The sequence below is a fragment of the Lepidothrix coronata genome, unplaced genomic scaffold, assembly GCF_001604755.1.
Source record: "Lepidothrix coronata isolate B3197 unplaced genomic scaffold, Lepidothrix_coronata-1.0 Scaffold112, whole genome shotgun sequence".
NCBI lineage: Eukaryota > Metazoa > Chordata > Aves > Passeriformes > Pipridae > Lepidothrix > Lepidothrix coronata.
The window spans coordinates 1,542,066-1,560,803 of record NW_016690292.1 but is presented as its reverse complement, the minus strand read 5'-3'; the positions used below and the strand labels follow the sequence as shown (position 1 = coordinate 1,560,803).

General features: G+C 40.1%; 1 protein-coding gene across 1 annotated transcript in view; it reads right to left on the bottom strand.

The window, feature by feature from the left end:
• EIF2B3 (eukaryotic translation initiation factor 2B subunit gamma) overlaps positions 1 to 18,738 on the bottom strand; it is a 97,397-nt gene that overhangs the window by 56,174 nt on the left and 22,485 nt on the right. Inside the window, exons 3-4 of the mRNA XM_017824776.1 lie at positions 18,452 to 18,611; positions 12,928 to 13,039 (exon numbers count right to left, since the gene is read on the bottom strand). Coding sequence (XP_017680265.1) covers positions 12,928 to 13,039; positions 18,452 to 18,611 — 272 coding nt within the window. The remainder of the gene's footprint in view (positions 1 to 12,927; positions 13,040 to 18,451; positions 18,612 to 18,738) is intronic.

Genomic DNA, 18,738 nt, shown 5'->3' with positions numbered 1-18,738 from the left:
ATTATTCCCACCACAGAAGCCACGCTCCTCACAAATAGATTTTATTATTATATTGGAATTCACTACAAAATAGGTTTATTCTAAAGAGCTGGAATTGCACATTTAATGGGAGCATAGGCTATACTGATAAGTGTATAGTCCTTTACACTCTACACTTTTAAAACAGGTAATATCTTCGTGTTCTACATTTTAAAGAAACCAGGACAACAAGCCCACAGTCTGTGAGGAAGCTACAAACCGACCAAAAAAGAACAAACTAAAGCCAACTCAGGAAAAAGGAGCCTCTGGAGACAGAACAAAATGCAATGGTACCTGCATCACCTCCAGGTAGGGAGGGGAAGAAGAAGGAGGGACAGTAAGAGGCCACGGATTAAACACTGTTCTTTGCACATCCTTCCTTCAGGAAAAGCTCCCCATTTACTTTCTGTGGCTGAAGCAGCCGTTTCTACAAAAGCAGCAAGCAACTCTTAATGAAAAAAAAATTGAGGACAATTTGCTGCCTCGACAGCTTTAACATGAACAGCCTTTCACAGCAATTCAAATTAACAGTGTGTTCCCACTGTACAGTAGTCTTGCTCAGCTTTAAGGAAACCAGGAATTATGCATCAATAAAAATTCAGCCACGCCAAACATTCTGCTGTAAAAAGAGGCATAAACATATAACTCTCCAGTTTCCAGAATCACGTACGTGAGGCAAAGGGAAATTATATAAAAATAACTAGGTTTTTGTTTACATCTCAGATTTAGAAGAGCAATTCCAGAAACTAAACTGCTTCCACAGAGGCATTGATTTAATTAGCCTGCATAGCAAGCTTTATTTGTATTCAGACCCCTGATGTACACTGATACAAAAGAAAAAAAATACACAGTGGATACACACAAAATAATTGCCTACATTTTTTCTATGCCAGATGCAGGTAGGAATTCTCAAACACACTTTCATGGGCTCTTCCCTACACGCAAGTGATCCTTTTATAATATACACTAACTACGTATGTTTTCAATTAAAAACATGACTGGATCGATTGGATCATGTATTTTTTCAAACCAGCCAAAAACCAAACACAAACTGAAGCCACGAAGGAATTTCTGGAAGTACAAACCATAACATACAACAGTTCTACTTTTGGCAACAAGAATAATCACCTCTGATTTTGAAACAAAGTTAGAACTGACAGCAGTGCATAAATACAAGCTGTCATTCAGCAATGAAATAACTACAGTAATGAACAGTACTCAGAAATTCTAAAAAACCCCTAACTGGTCAAAATCTCAGCTTAGCAAAAAAGCACAAAATGATGAAGTAACAGCAGAACACTGGCTTCTTACTTTTTGATAACTGTTAATCTCAATTTTGGGTCCTACTATTCAAAGGGATGACGACGTGTTCCTCAGAGATGTGAACACTGGATTCTCCTCAGGACACAAACACTGGCAGGGAGGGTGACATTTTTGCTTAAGGTAACAAACGGGGCTAGTAAGAATGGGCTCTCACACTTTTTTCCCCACTGTATTTTGATCCACATTAGTACAGACTTTGACTGCTTGTCCCTCCTCATGTTAGATTTAAAAGCCAAAACATCCCAGAATTTTGGGAATAAATACAGCTCAGTTTGGCTTTCACCTCTTCACCATACAGTAACTTTTCAAGCACTGCCCAATGATAAAAGCATTTATCAGCTACCTATCAGCATCTAGAATGTAGGAAACAAAAGTATCCTAAGACAACTTCAGAACACAGCAATGAAGGGGCAGAGTTCTTTGCAGTAAGTTACTCAACTGTGCTTCAGCTCCAGCATTTGGCATTTCTGATGTTCATGGCATTCTTGATTTACAGGTTCATTATAACTTCATTTATGCACATAACATTTATGAGGCCACTGCTTAGTAGGGCAGTATCACCTTGTTTTATTACAGTAACCCATCATTCAGAAAACATTAACTCTTTCTGTTTATGGATAAAGTTGTCATTAAAAAAGGCAAAGAACCAGATCACACAGAGCAGCCCAAATCAACCTGGAAGATGTTTTACAACAGATCACTTGCAAAAACAATTGTCATGTTTTTAAAAAGTTTAGGAGAAATGAAAGCAGTTAAGTCTTTGAAGTGATCACTTTCCAAAGGGAACTATTTTTCTACTATAAAAGTAAGCTATTGGAAGAACTACATAAGATTATACTCTTGTTTGATATTTGCATTCTGCTGGGTCCTGAAAGTGCTGACCAAAGCTGTACATAGGGGTAACAAAACCACAGTCCTGATCTCAGAATTTAAAAGCTGCCATCAGGTGGCCAAACTGGAAGCAGGAGCAGCAAACAAATGCAAGGATGGAAGAAACATAAACATCACTTTTTCTCCTTTACAGAGAATAATATGGACCTGAGAAAGGCCAGATGAGACTACTGCTTTAATGTAGCAGAACTGGTTCCTACCAAGGAGTCCTCCTGGTACTTCCACAGTGTGCCCTGAGCCCCTGCAGGATGCACAAGCTCAGGGGCTGCTCTGCCCCTGTGTGTGTAAAGAACCACCTTATCTACAAATTTAATCGTGTACACTCAGGAGTAGTGGCTTGTTAATGCAAAGGAAAATATATTTAATTTTCCCCTCTGTGCCCAGTGCCTTTGTACAAAAAAACCTGGAGAATTAGTACACTGAAAGGAAATTAGAGACAACGGAGTGGTAAGAACAGCAGTGCATAACAATGTAACACACAATAAACTACACGATAATAAATACTACAGGTGTCTGACATGCAGGAATGCAAGTGTTGAAACTGAAAATCTAGGTTCGAAAATGATCTGTAGCTCACATTGGATGCAGTGTTACATCAGCTGCTTCCTGCAGGTTGTTTTAACAAGTACTATTCTGATTCTAAAGGTGGGAAAGCCAACAGTTAATAACCCTCTTCTGAGAGCAGCATTCTACATTTATACTACTGACAAACATTCATGAGTTATGTCCCTGTGAGACAGGAAAGTAATATTGCATTCATTTTAAAAAGCAAAGAAAGTATGAGAGACAAACATTAAGTGGATTTCTCAAGGCCACAAAGCCAAGTAGAGAAGTCAGATCTCTTTGTAAATTAATTACAAGGCATTCTTAATGCAAACAGATGATAACACACCAATTCCTACTAAATTTTATCCCTTCCAGTACCAGATCACCTGTAGATCTAGATAACTCTTCCTCTGTAAACACAAAGGTTGCTTATTTTAATGGTTCTCTACAACAAACAAACAGATTAACACTTCTATTTTTTTCCAAAGACAAGAATAGATTACAAGACAACTTTTCTGCAAATCATTTAAGTCAATGGTTGTCCAGGACATGAGAAGTCATTTTTTACCCCAGGCAGGAGGTTATTTCCCATCACACATGAAGGTCTGCAATCTGTATAATATCCCTAATATCTTACCCCTTCTTTTCAGTTGACAGATATCAAGGGCATTTAAAAAATTGCTTAAGTCTGCTTTTTTCCAGGTTGCTTTGCTCATATAATTACGTAAATCAGAAAAAATACAGAGTCCTGAGTTCTAAAGCTACACAGCCATGAGGTACATCTAAAACAAACACGTGAAAGAGGCATATTCCTTAAATATGAAATATATCCTATTTTCTCAAAGGAAAAGATATAGGAAAACACACCAGCAAGCACTAATTTGTCTCACTGATCTATCCCCCCAATAGCCAGAGGCTACTTTTAACTACACTGACTCAACATAGGAATCTGAATTGTATAAATCAATGTCTCAATTAACATTTTGTTTAGGAAGAGTTACAGAAGAAAAACAGAGTGTAATCATTTGCTAGCACAGTGGCTCCAGAGGTCTGGGAGCTCGTGCAAGAAGAATGGAGCTGAATGTGGGAAGGGTCCATTATTCTTTCAATAGCGTCTGGTGCTGCAAAGTATGTGCTTGCATACTTTCCTACTGGAAAAGCTTAAGTCTTCAGTAGCTCCTTGGTCTGGGAAAATGGCAGGCACCCAAATGCTAACCCTGGGATCTAGGAAGGAGATCTACCTGAAGAACAATATTTTTCAAGTGGCCTTAGAAGTGAAAAAAGGCCATAAAAAGAAGTCTCATTCCCAAGGGATTTTACTCCTTCTGTCTGGCTGCTGTTTGTCAGGTGCCATTCCCCGCACACATCCCCAGCACATTCTAATGCAAGAATGGAGAGAGGGCCTCTCTGAAAATAATCACACTTGCTGAAAGACCAGCCCTGCATAAATACCTCTCACAACAGTACAAACAGAAATCAGACTTCTCGCCTGATACTTTAGTTGAAATTTATGGCACTGCTGGCCGGGATTCTGTTATTACTATGCTACCTGGCTAAGGCTCAAAGTCACAGAAGTGGGAATTTCAGAGGTATTTTCAGAAATGATGTAGCTCATTTGAGGGGAAAAAAACCCAACCAAAAAAATATACTTAGTTCTACAAATGCTGCACCAACGCATCGGTGAACAAAGCTATATACTACCCATACATGTATACACGTATGAACACACGTACCACAGAGATGGGACAGAGTAGTTAAGGACACACATGGCCTCTGGAATTACATTTAATGCTACTCCTTGGGAATAATAAAGCAAAGGGGGGAAAAAATAAAATCAAAGGGAATACTGGAAGACAAGTCTCTTGTGCTTTTCCAAATATCACCAGCTGCTGGACGATTAATATGCAGAAAAACTATAAGTTGAGCTTAAACATAAATTTCCCCGATTTCTTACTGGTCTGCTTCCAACCCTCAGAGTTTAATTAAAGTCTATCTGTCAGATTTTTCTGTCTGAAGGCCTTAAATTATTCCCTTTTTTAATCTCCCTGTACTGACTGACCCAGATTTTTTAAACTCTTGAGCTTCCACTAACCTAATTATGAAGACACACACACACACATATTTTTTTAAAAGGTTAAAGAATTTCAAGATGATTGAAATATAATAAGTAATACCAACAGCTGCTGCTGGCCAATATGCAGGTACATGCAAGTCATCCTTAGAATGAGTAACTGGGCAAGATATAGCATTCTGCACTGCCAGTTCACATATCAAGATCTAATAGCCACCTCCTCTTAATTCTCAACAAAGTATATATTTGGTGCCTGGGGAAGGAAAGTTCTACAAGAGATCTCCAAGAGAAGTGGATACGAAGTTTTACTGCTTGTAAAAGGTATCTCTATCTAATCTTCTCTAGCTAGGGAAAAGGTGCTATAAATTTGATGAAGAAAGGAAGGATTTAAAGCCAGAGAAAATTAGGATTTCTCAAAGCAGAAACACAGAGAACATGCTGCCCTTAGGAATAGATCTCTGCTATTTACTCGATCTACTGGAAGAACTCCCGGGGAGCATGTCTTAGCAAGAGAAAGGAAAGTTTGCTATGCTCTTCATTTCCTGTGTAATTCCAGAAACTGCCAGCACAATGCTGTTTGGGGAGAACCACACTACAGCTATTCAACAGGGAATTCAGCATTGTATTCTGAATGAATGGAAACATTCTGAAAGATATATATTTGCTGCGAATAAAGCAGAATGCGAACCCAGTAAGGATGTGAGGCCGCGTACACCTCCAACCAGTTAATTGTAAATTCGGACTCTTTCCATTATGACTTTTGCAATATTCTTAGCAGCATGAAACATCACAGTAAATTACCCAGGTTAGAGTTCACGGTAGCCACGAAGCAAGTGTAATAAATCAGCACTAAAAATATCATGCAACTGCAGTTCAACTGATACCAAGTGTAGCTGATTTTAATGGAGAGGCTATCTACTTTGATGTATCCCTGCAAGTTAGCGATTTGGGATCTCAGTGACTAAGATGAAGGAAAGGCTCTCCAAAATCTGGATTTCTTAGAATAAACTACATGAATGGTTCCCTGCAAAAATCCCAAGGGTATTTCCCTCCTGCCCACAGCAAAAGTCTTCTGCTAAGCACAACGATTTAAAGGATTTAAAAAATGCATCAATAACGCAGAACAGTAAGGGAACCCCAAACTCTGGCTGGGCTCATGAGCCAGGACCTCAGCCCTAAGCAGAATCAGACCTTTTAACTGAAGAGGAACAGTCACATGCCTCATTTCACCCTTACTTTGCTTTAAACTAGGCTGTTTCCTCCCCCCCATATTCCACATTGGCTGATAAATTCCCCAACGGCGGGTGTTAACTAACTCCGCATTCCAGTCTGCTCTGCGTCATGGAGTTCCACATCCCGCTGATGAGGAACACATGGTGGACATGTGGTAGGGGAGAGCCTGACAGCGCTCGCACAAGCAGGGATAACTCCTCTGACCTTTGGCTTTTTTCTCTCTGTACCATCCCAACCACACAATGAGGAGTCTGTGCCCCTCTGTCACGTACTGGTCATTCTGGGATCACTGGACACAAGCTGAATCCCTAAGATTTCAACAGGCAGTTACACTGAATACACCTTTTGGCTGAAAAGCAAGCAACTGATCATTCTGCGTCTCTGCCCTAATCAAACCTTTCAGATGAACTTTTAGACCATACAGGTTACACCTGGAACAACTGGGGTAAATGTCACAAAAAACAACTGATGATGGCTATGTTTCCCCATCAACTCTGTGAAATAAGCTAACTCACAGCCTTGCTAAAAAGTACACAGTGGCAACTGTATTAAAGTATTGGCAACTGTATTAAAGTACTAAGACATCTTCTAAAAGGAACAGACCATTTGTCATCTTTTCAAGACCCGAGCCTGGCTTAGAGTAACAATGAACTTCAACTTCAGTGTTGTCCAGCCTGGTGACTCATCCAGAGCACTGCATTTACCAAGTCACATGGACTTGAGGGTGTCCAAGCAATACAGTCATCCCTTCCTCCTTTGAAACCTCTGAAAAGTAAAACCAAATCACAGGCTAAGTGCTGGTCTGAGACCGCAGCAGACAGACAGACAGACAAATGACTAATGACAATCCACACAACATACATTTACCAACGATTAGGAACCAAATGCTGAGCCTCACACTCTCTGCTTTCAGCCTTGTGTGTGCTCTAACACTGGCAAGAATCTTGCAGTAAAATGAAAGCCATTGCCAGTAAGCTTTTCTATAGCTGGATTCAATAGAAGTTCTGCTAATATTCCAGATTCTAAGATTCATGAGATTCATGACCTCTTACCTGTACAAGCTGTCAAGACACAGCATGACCCTTCTTTTATAAATAGGACCTGGATATGCTGTACATTCCTTTCAACCCCCCTGCCAATGAGTGAATAAAATACCATGGCACCAGCAAAACACAATAAAATCCTGTGGAAGCAACAGTATTTAAAATCAGTAATAGCACTATGTTCTTTAAAATATAAAGTCAACATCTCACTAGCTGCTTTTATAGTATGTTCACAATTATTGTACAAGTGTAACATATATAAAAGCACCAAATTAAGTTTTCCTTATATTTGGTTACATTAATTTTAGAAATAGTAAATAATTTAAAAAATACTCCATTGCTGAAGTTGAAGCCTACACACTCATCCTCAACATATTTACAGAAAAAACAGAGCAAGCTGAGCAAAGTTTAAATGCATGATAAAAAGGGCAAACCTTGTGAGAAAACAAATGCCTTTTATTTACAGTAGCTACTGTTAGTGAAATGAGAAACTTCTAAACAAAACCTAAAAGGGCATCCTGAGAACATCTACTCCTAGCTCATGGCTCAAACAACTCCTCGCAGGCCAATATCTTTTTCTGAAATGTTCAGCAAAATCCTCTTTTCTGAAGAAATATGATTAAAGCTACACCAACATTTTTAAAGTGTGGTTATAGTCTAAGAAGTTAGTGTGTAAAAGTCACACCCTCTTATTCAATAGACTTAGTTCCCCTGTTTTGATTCAGTCAGATCCGCTTGCTTTACTGGCTAAAATAACTTTTTACAACTTTCTAAATTCCTATTAGTACTGTGAAACCAATTCAGTTCTGGGAAGGGGAACCAGATTCTTTTCTGGCCTGTGCATCTGCAAAAGGATTATTACCTAAATCAACACATACAATTTCTCTTTTTGTGATGGAGGAGACCTCACTTATTTTCTAGATGCTAGTCAGAAAACTTTATTTTTAATTATGAAAAGAGTAGACCTGGACTGACTGCAAGAGCACATCTGGACTAACTAAGACATGAAGATCTGCACGTGGCTCTGTAAAAGCTGTATTTTAGAGAAAAAAATATATATCCAACAACTTTCTATGGCATTCCTCAACATATCACTTGAATGCAAAGGAAACTTAGTTTCAAGCAGGGGAACACCACCAAAGCTAGGACATGTGTATTCACCCTGTAGACAGCTCAGACCAGCAAAGAGTTTTTGCTCCCTGGTCTGCCCTGAACTGCTCCTCAGAATTTTCCTACTGAGTTGCACTATTGCATCCCCTGCTCCCTTGCCAGTGGCACTGCTTGTGGGGACATCGCCCTAATGCACAAAGTAAAAAGAACCAAGTCACTGAAGTCCTGCTGTTTAATCCATTAAAAGTAATGACACTGTTTTTGACACATGTGGCTTATGAAGTACTCAACCATTCGTCCCGCTGGGGGTAAGCTTGGGGTGGTGGCCCCCTTAACCAGCACAGCTGGAGCTGGAAGAGGACATCTGACCATGATCTGGTTTAAGATGCTTTACAGAGTGGAGCATCTGCCTATACCAGTGTCATTCCCAGCCTTTCTCATGGAAATAGATTTTAAAAGAAAAAAAGAACCACCACAGGAGTGGCAGAGAATTTCAGAGATGCCAATTTCCCAAGGACAGATTTAGAGAACAGAAACACTAAGGAAGTTGCAGTGTGTTTATATATGATCTACTTATTTAAAACAAATTATCAGCAGAAAAAAAAAAAAAGGCAATATCCCAAGGCAACAGAAAGGAAATCAAGTGTATCAAAGCTACTTCTGAACTCTCATTACCTACCCACTTGGCAGCGCTGACTTTTGAAATTATACTACACTATTCATTTTTACTCTCAAGATGCAAAGGGAAAAGGAAAAAAAAACCTCCCCCATCCTACCCCCCTCTTTTTATTAAAATATCTTAAAAACAGATCTGTATTGTTACTTCAAGGTTACTAATGTTAGTCCTGTATATATTTATAGATGAGGTACTCCTTTCTGTCTGAAGCACATGAGGTAATAAGTAGCTGGGATTGTCACGGTGATTTATTAACATATTCTCTAGGAGAAGCCCTGCACCTGCGTCTGTGCAGACAGAACACCCACGAAGGCTGAACTCACCCTTACACAGCCCACAAGATCTTAAAAGGAAATGCTCCAAATTTAGACCTGCTCCAACAGGTGTCTTTTACTGTCTCACTTTGCATGACCATAAATATCAGAGGTGGAGCAAAAAGCTCCCTGTCCATTGTAATCCTGCTTTGAAAACAAATACCTTTGCCCCCTCCCAAAGCAGAGGCAGCAGCTATGGAATTCTCATCATTTCCTCACTCCTTCATCCTGTCAAGACCCAAGTCAGAGAGATGTCACCGGCAAAACCAGGCTCCAGGGATGAGCACATAACTTTATTTTTTTTCTCTTCAAAGGGCCCTAAGCTGGCTCTGAAACTTCCCCAAACTGTATTTCTTTCATTCTAGTATCTCATCTTGCAGCTATTTGCCAAAGTGAATGACATGCACAGGCTGTTCATGGCTTTTTATAAGCTCTCATTACCCAAACAGGGAACCATTTCCTTGAAAATGCTTTCCCCAGCAGCTTTAGTCTCTCTAGGCACCACCAATAAATTTGTCTTCTTGGCCCATCCTGATGCACACCAAAACGTGCCTGGATGGATGTATTTGATATTGTTTTCCATTTGTTTACTAAGGGAGGATGCTACCTGTGGGACTTGTCATCAGGGTGATTAACAGCACAGGGAAAATAAATGATAATTTTAACAGCTGAATGGAAAGCTTTGCCAGATTTTCTCTGGCAAGCAAAGGAGCAAAATCCTTTTGTGCAAAATCCCTTCTGTGGTGTAACAAGGAGAGGCAATCCCAAACCCAAAATGGCTATCCATGACTTACAAAACCACAGCACAAATCAAAACAACAAATCTGGAAAAGAAATCCTAACCAAACCGAGAAAGAGAATAACAGCTTATACCATAAGCTTAGAAATCCCATTAAAACGTTTCACTCTGTAACACTTTCATTATTACAAAATGCCTGAGTCAAGAGCAAATAAATATTTAATACTCAACAGGTACTCAGGAGAATGTATGTTTTCCCCTGTCCCTCCCCACCAGCTGCTCTTTTATGGCAGGAAAGTGAAGAGCGTGAAATCCAATGATAGGAAGAAGGCAAAGGTCAGGAAAAAGGTTTTTCTTCAAGGATTTAAATTAGCGTTCTACAGCTTTGGATGTTTTGTCAACACAACTTCCCTCCTGTGAGGAAGGGAAGCCAAAGGCCCTTTGAACCATTTCTGTATGGGATCTAGATTTTTTACCAGTAACAAGACTCCCAGCTTTAAAGAAAAGTTCATCTTCCCTCTTCCCATTCCTTTCACCACTCCCTCCCTGTCCCTCCATCCACTCCCCTCCTTAAAATGAGAGAGAAAAAAGAAAATAGAAAAAGGATCTGAAGAACAAAACAAGCACTGGAGGAGTTCTAGAGTTCATGTAACAAGACCACTATAACCCTTCAAAGGGACCATTAAAAGCAAAACAAACAAAAGCAACAGCCTCAAGATGTCTATTGTATTTTACAGAGGAATGAATGAGTGTACTGGAAATTCTCCCACCATCTTGCCACAGAGTCTGTTATTTCATCAAAACAAAGTCCAGAGATCAAGAAACAGCCAACATGGCAGCTGAAAGTCAGTCACTTCAAGTGATCCATGAAGAAAACGAGATTGGGCTTGCTTTTTTGTTTCCCTTTTTTTTTTCCTCTCCTCACTCTACTATGATGTATTAAAAAAAGACTTCAAAGATTGTTTTAAGCGTCGCTTTTGTTTCTCTTGTTTCTCACATGAGAAAGTCAGAGCTTGAGCAGGTCTAGACAACACAGTGGTTAAAACATCCTTAGCTGCCAACACTTTGTCTTCTTGGAGCTCCCACAGTTGTTGCTTCCCTGGATTTGCCTCAATTAAAAATATTTGACACTTTCCACATACTATTTTGCTTCCCTCAGAGCTTCTCCAAGATGGCAGCTGTAAAGCACAGAGAGCACACCAGCATGCACAGTAGGCAGTTTAATATGTCAGAGGCTCACCCACGTGGATACTGTCCCAATACTTCTGCCTGATGCTTCAAAGCATCTCTTTTATTTTTTTTCCTTCTTTTTAGCACTTAGCAGATCTTTCCTCTTTGTTCTTCTAGACTATCCTGTCATCTTTGGGCTTTACTTGGAGGGTGGCTAATGCTTTACACTACCTTTCATAGCTGTGGAAATGTAAGAAAGACAGGGGGACACAGATTTTTATCCCATCTGTATGTCACCAACACTCCATTTACCAAATCCCAAACAGTTACGCTCAAGAAGATCTGCTGAAGACAATGTAACTGAACAGGTGCTCCCGAGGGCAAAGTTTAGCCTGCAGGATAAAGCCTGATTAATTTAGCTATAGGAATGAGAATTCTCTGGTTAGATGAACCTGTAAAATCAGAGGTCAACTAAGATCACACATGTTACAGCAATTTCTAAGTCATTATACCACAGCCACCCGCTAGTGTCAGGGGAAAGCCATAAAGACAAGCTTGTCACTAACAGTAGATATAATATTCCTCCCTAGCCCAAAATAGATCTATTAGATTTCATTTGCAAAAAAAACCCAGAATACAACAGTAATGAATTTCCTACTCTATGCAAATCAGCTGCTGTGTATGTACACAAGGTCTGCCTGCAGCTTGGTCCCTGCCACGTCCAAGAAAAACGCAGGAAAGAGCCAGCAGAAACATGCTGGGACAGGCCCTTTCCATCACAGCAGTTAACAGGGCCCACTCTTGATCACCTCCCTTCTAAGGCAGTCCTTAAACTTGGGCAGAAGAGGGGTCTTCTTTCCATGGGCACAGAGCAGCTCCCTCACATCTGGTAGCGGGATGTTCAAGGAAAGATTACACTGAGCTGTGGCCTACAGCACACACCAGAGGCATTTTCACAGCAGAGATTTATCTGAGAGCAGCCCCCAGATGTCCGTATCCTTGACTTAAAAGGTCCACATGGATGAATTCCCAGCTCTCAAATGGCTGTCCCACAGGTGTCTCATCTCACAGAGGTGAAAGTCTGACTGACAGCCTGGGACAGACTACAAAGGTTGGCCTCTCAAGGAGACAGCAGAGCTTTCCACAGAGAACATCAGACGTGTGCCCGAGGAAGCTAAAATCACTGTACAGAAGATTGTAAAGAACAAGAAGTCATCTTTCCTTCTCCTATTAATGGATATGAATTACACTGTGCAGGAAGCTCGGCTGGTCTGACATATTTAATAAATTCATCCAAGTCCCCAGTGCAGTTTAATGGTGGATATAACATGGATTCTCTAATGAAACTTTTTGGGCCTGCAAAGACAGCTGTGCTTTTGTGCCCTTTATGCAGAAGAGGGTCATGAAATCCTGAGAGCCCTGCATGGATACTCTGCAAATCCATCTGGGATTCAAACAATGAGACCTGCATTTCATTTATGGACATAGGTCTAACACTTCAGGATGTCTGAATCTAAACTGTGTCTGCACTATAGCAATATAGGTTTCATTTCAAGAAGAGTTACCTTTTCATGCATTCCTTTCCTTTTCCTGGAATTTTTCACAATAAAGGTGTAAGAAAAGGCTATCAATTGGTTGTAATGATGTAACAAATAATAAAATACTGTTCCCTGAATACTGCAAAAGCTGCTTTGCCTGTTCCCTTCTCATCTTACTTTAACCACCACTTCTAGTACATAGTTATTTTACCCCATTCCAAGTTCAGTTTCTATTACAAGGACTCATGAGCTTACTTCTGAAGGATGGATCTTTTAATGACAAGTTCTTCATCCAAGTCAGCTTCATTAGCCATGAAGAGCAATCTTTTTCCTGTGTCATCCACTCCAATGAAGTCACGCTGCTCCACTGAAGTAGAAAATCAAATAATCATTATATAACCCCACTTTAATGCAAGCTGTAAAGACAAACGGGACCACCAACCACCCCCAAAATATGAATTACTAGGTTTCAGACTATCCCAGCAAATCAATGAATTTAATAAATATTATGGATAACTCTTCCAACTTCTTTTCAGTCAGGGTAGCTGATAGGCATCAAGACATTCAAAACATTGGCTCTGCAAGTTTTTTGCATTCTTTTTATGAAGATGCCAACTACAGGTCCTTACATGCAACCCTATCTTGAGCTGTGCTTTCCTTCCCTCTCTTTTTAAATTTTTTTTAAATAAAAAACCTCTGCCATTGAATTTACACAACAACAAATCCAAGGCAAGCAGCAAGTTCTTCAAAATTCAACTGCTTCTTCCTCATCATAAGCCACTCCACACTGGAATTAGGTGGTCTGCAGAGGATTATGATTTCAGTTAAGACATAAATATTTTGCAACTCATCTATTTCAGATAAATACTAATAGCAATAGCAAACCTAAATCACAAACAGACACAAAAGCACAGATTCTAAGACTTCTATCACAGATGTTTCTGGGTCAGTTAACTTGGTTTAAATATCTATTTATAAAACTGCCCACCAAGAGAATACCTAACAGTCCCACATATTATTGTGGCAATCCCCATCTCCTGCAGTCAGTGGCTGTGCATCAACAGGGACTTTGGCCCACTGAAATGTAAAGCATTTGGTTTTGAACAGTTTTCCACAACATCTGAATACAGTGGTGGCAGCTTATTCTAATTTTCACTTTGTAGTATGAACCATCACTCTGGTGGCAGCCATATACCGATTTTTACAGAGCCAAGGCTGTACAAGAAAGCCATGGTACAGTTCTAACAAAAATCTCTTTTCTCCCACTAAATACTTTTTTTGGGCCAAACCGGCAAACATTTGATCTCCTAAGTTCTAAGCCTTTAACCACACTGAAGTAACAGCATGGCCTAGAAGCAGCTAATTCTCTAAGATCTTTTTCAGGCAAACTATTTTTAACCTTATTTTTCCCAGTTCGGCCCCATCCCTCGTGTTTTACTTTTACTTATTCTTTCAGAGTTACCATAGCAATAACCACTATCAACCACGGTCAGACCTACGCAGCTGTCTAAAGTTCTCCTGTGGCAGTCTTTGATCCAAGTGATCAAGCACAGCCTCTTCAGAAAATCCCCCAACCCTTCTCAGAAATTAATCATACAGCAGAGAAGTACAAAAATAGGCCTGAGCACGTAACACTATGACAAATTAAGTACACTTACGATAAAGCTCACTCGCTGTAAAAACTCAGAAATGAGTCTCAAAAGCAGTGCCAATTCTCATGCTATGGAGGGCGATGAAGTTTGAGAGTAGGGGCTAATTAACCCCTAATTAGGTGGCTTCTGCCACCTAAATGGGATCTCTCCTGACAGGCTGAAAACACAACAGTGACGGATTTTCTTCCATCGAGGTACCAACACTTCTCTCAAAGTTCAGGTCCTGCCTGCCCATCTCCTGGTTGTTCCTACAGTAACATAACATATTGCACTGCCATAGCAAAACCCTCTGCAACAACAAAAAGGGGAAAAAACCCCCTTGATGAGAACAGGACCAGGTACATGACTGACACCAAACCGGTTTCTCTTGCTTGTGTGGATAGATAAGAAACAAGCAGTGAAACCATGAGAACACACTGCGGGGTTTTTTTGTAGCGGATGCCAGGTCAGGTTTTTTCCTGTACACTGGCAATAACTAGCATTACTTTTGTAATTTAAAAAAGGCAAAACTTACTACTAAAATCAATTATCCAGAGATACAAGAGTGCTGTTTCAAATCCCACTGGCCTTACTTGGTGAAGAAAAAATAAATGGAAGAATGAATACATAACTAGTGTACAAAATTCCTTCAAGGAAAGTATGAGAAAAATGTTAAAGCTGCAGCAACAGTAACTTTAAAAAAAATCATTTAAAATATGGAAATGGAATGCAGGATGTGTTTAGCCTCCTCATGATAAATAAATAAGGATTTGACACTGATATTGCAATTTATTAATTACCTTAGAAATTAGATTCTCATCAATTTTATGGGCTTTAGCGATCTAAAGAAATCATGACACCACAAGAGAACGTCGAGCAATTCGGTGATGAGAAGAAATAAATTTCAGTCAGATTTTCTAAAATGCTTTTTAATCAAACACAATTAATTGACACTTGAAAAAAAAAGACACCTCTGTTCAAGATTCAGTATCCCCACCCTTTCAGTTAAAGGGAGAGAATTCACACGATGCAGCCTTCAAGACCACCAAGAGGTCTTCTGGCAAACACAGGGAATACCAGTGATGACATGCCTGCTGCTTTCAAGACAAGAAAAATAAGCAGGAAAGAGTCACCATCCCCATCTTTTCTGCCTTTCTTTATACACAGAAAGGTTCAGACACTATTTTCCACACAATCCCTTGCAAGCCATCTTTAAGCACACGGCTCCATTCTGGGTGTCTGAATTCCTGACATTCTCTGTTTATTTGGGTTACTGTCATTCACTAGCACTTCAGTGTTGTGTTTTTTTCTATGGCCATGCCTCTTATTGCTCAATTAAAAAAGCCAATGAGATGATTATTGTCAATATATGATCCCCTAAATGTAAAAGCCAATGAACTTGACCCTGTAATTTGCAGCCGAGTCAAACATTTCAGGAAATCATCAGAACAAATTTACAGCACTTAACACTGCAATTAATGCTAATTTAAAAACTGTTCCTTATATCACAGTTCTTGAATGTTCAATAATATCCATTTCCTAATACAAACATTTCAACAGTACAGTGCAAGTACACAGAAACATAGATGTGTCACGATTTAGAGAAAGAGCTAACAGTGCCACGTACTATGAAAAACTGCCTAACATACTCCACATTCGTCTCTTGTCTTCAGTTCCTTATAGGCTTCACCAAGGTTTAACTGTCTGGGATGAAATTTTCAATGCCAGATGCCTGCCCTAAGAGGAACGTTTGAGAAACTTCAGTGAAAACCATTCAGCTGCTTCTGAGGCTAAAGAAAAGAAGAGGGTTTAGCGTAAGCTGAAATGGTTTGGTGGCCCTTCCCTGGAAAAGCTCTGACTGGTCTTTGAAAAACTGCAGGTTCACATGCTCTACTCTTCTCTAGACTTCTATTTTTGCTGCAAAAGTTTCTGTGCACTCTGTTCTTAAGAATAGGTTGTTCCAATGCCTCAGCTCCTAGGACTGATCAAACAGCAGGTGCTATCTAAAGCCTTCTGTGGTACAAGAAAAGCACACAAGCCACGAGGTTCCACAGCCACGCTGTGATGACTGCTCCTGGGGAAAGAGCTTAATCTGCTGCCTTTTTTGCAACCTGTTTTTTTACAAGGAAATAAAACTCATAAGCTCACAAGGGTGAGGGGAAAGAAAAACATGAAAACAAGGATTCTGCCAGACAAGCTTGAAGGGAGAGAAAGCAGCCCCTGAAAACCAGTGGAACTGAGACTGTCTGAAAGGACACCAGACCACAGAGACAGGAATTAGAAGAAAACAGGTCACTGTAGGCAGATAAATGAAGCAGATCAAGACGAGCAGAAGATCAAGAGAGAAGCAGAAGAGAGAATGGAATTGGTAGTGAAAGAAAAGATTAATATATGACAAAGAGTAGCTGGGCTCTTGACAAAGATCCTTGAAGGAGGAAACTAAGCAAAGACAACAAGAATGGAGGCTGGTGGTGGCAAGAGGCCAGCACGGGAAGAGAGAGGGAGATGAGCGAGGACACTTGGCAGCAATAGGGTACATTCAGTCAAGCAGGAATGAAAGGCAGAAGGGTCTGGTGCTCTCTAAAACATACTGCCCTCCTCCAGAACCTGGAGAAGAACCTAAAATTCTTGTCTTGACACTTCCCTGCTTTTAGCTAATGACTGAAAAAGGTCTGGTAGGGTTCATGTCTCATCTGAGGCAGTTCACAGAAAACACATCACTAGTGCTGGCCATGACAGCTCAAGTAGAGTAGCTTTGGGTAGGAGACCTTAGCATCAAGCCCCACAATAAAACACCAGGGGTGGTAAAACACTTTTACATAATGGAATTTTAGTCTTTTCAAGTTTGTCTTTTACCAGATCTGAGAAACCATTCACAAATTTTAACAAGTCATGTAGGAAGAGACCTGCTACGAAGTCAGGCACACAGACATAAAAAACAAGCAACAAAAGAATGCACATACAAAGTGATGTGTTTATATTTGCAAAAAGTCTTCAGATGATCTTGTTTATCCTAGCAGACCTTCTTGCCCCACCCTGTGTGCTCAGAGCTCACTTGCTGGGCAGCTCTATGATGTTTAACCACAGACCCATTAGTTTACAGCTCCTGAATGCTCAACTCTGCGGCTGTAGCAGTGCTCTTGACAAAGTTTTATGTGCCATTAGCACTTAGATTGCCTTTTCAAAAATAGGGGGGTTTAGAGCTGTTTGAGAGTCCAAGTACTAAATGCTTTCAGCCCTACTAACCTTACACTTCGCTCCAGAAAAATCTTTTCATGCAGAGTCTAAGCAGCTTTCTTTTAAAACACATTTCCTCCACTTTCAGACACACACGTAGTCCAACTGTTGGCTTGCATTTCACTCCTCTCTCAAACAGTTTGAAGGTACACTTTCTTATTCATATTCCTGTAATGCCTCTGAACTTTAATCACAGACCAGGACCCACTAAACTGGCAATAACTGAGGCTCAGCAATTTAAAAGAAAATGAGAGGTTTGGTGTGGGAACAACTGTATGGTATTTAGTACTTTCAGCATGTAAGTAAAACAGGCATAATAGCCCTGCTCTGCCTTACAGCAGTGTTGTGAGAACAGATACATTAGAGATTACAAGGCACTACGATATTATGGTAAGAGGGACAAGATAAGCATCTAACCAAGTCCTTGAAATCAGTGGGAGTTTTGCCTAGCAAGAGGCTCCTGGATGTGATTTCAGAAGAGTAATTCAGTACATACCACAAGAGGGGAGAATTTCTAGAAGCATTTGTTACCCACCTACTGCTGGTCCCTACAGTCAGTGGTAAAATTCCCAGCTATACTCTGGCTGATGTTTAGTGCTCTTGAAAAACCTAACGGTTTTAATGTTCATATGTAACAAAAATTCAGGGTTTCATCCAAAACTCACTGAAGTCACCTGGAGCTTTTCCCTTAACTCTTGTGAGCTTTGGATCAGAGCCTGCAAGATTACACGAGTAATACTTAATTCTGAGCTGGAAAAAACCAAGCCACACCCTCATCAGGGAATCTGAGGAAAAACAGGGTATCTGTACCTCTTTTCTTTCTTTTGCTCTGGGATTGGTAACTAAACATATCATACATACCAGTGGTTTCTCTATAAGTTACTAAAAAATACATATTCCTATCTACATACCTGGCTTTTTCTTCCCTTTCTGTCCTGGTACCACTTCTGTTGGTTCATGAGTTTTCTTCATCAACATGGAGAGAGTAGCATCATGTGTGCGAAAAAGATCCACAACTTTATACAAATCAACATCTGTGATCAGATCGCAGCTCAACACCAAGACATCAGTCTGTCAAAGAAGAAAAAAAACCCAAGCCCTTCAGAGATACAAATGACCACATATGGATTAGCATTTGAGGACCCAACAACAAATACACACATTAACTTCTTTCTTCTTTTTTTTTTTTTTTTTTTTT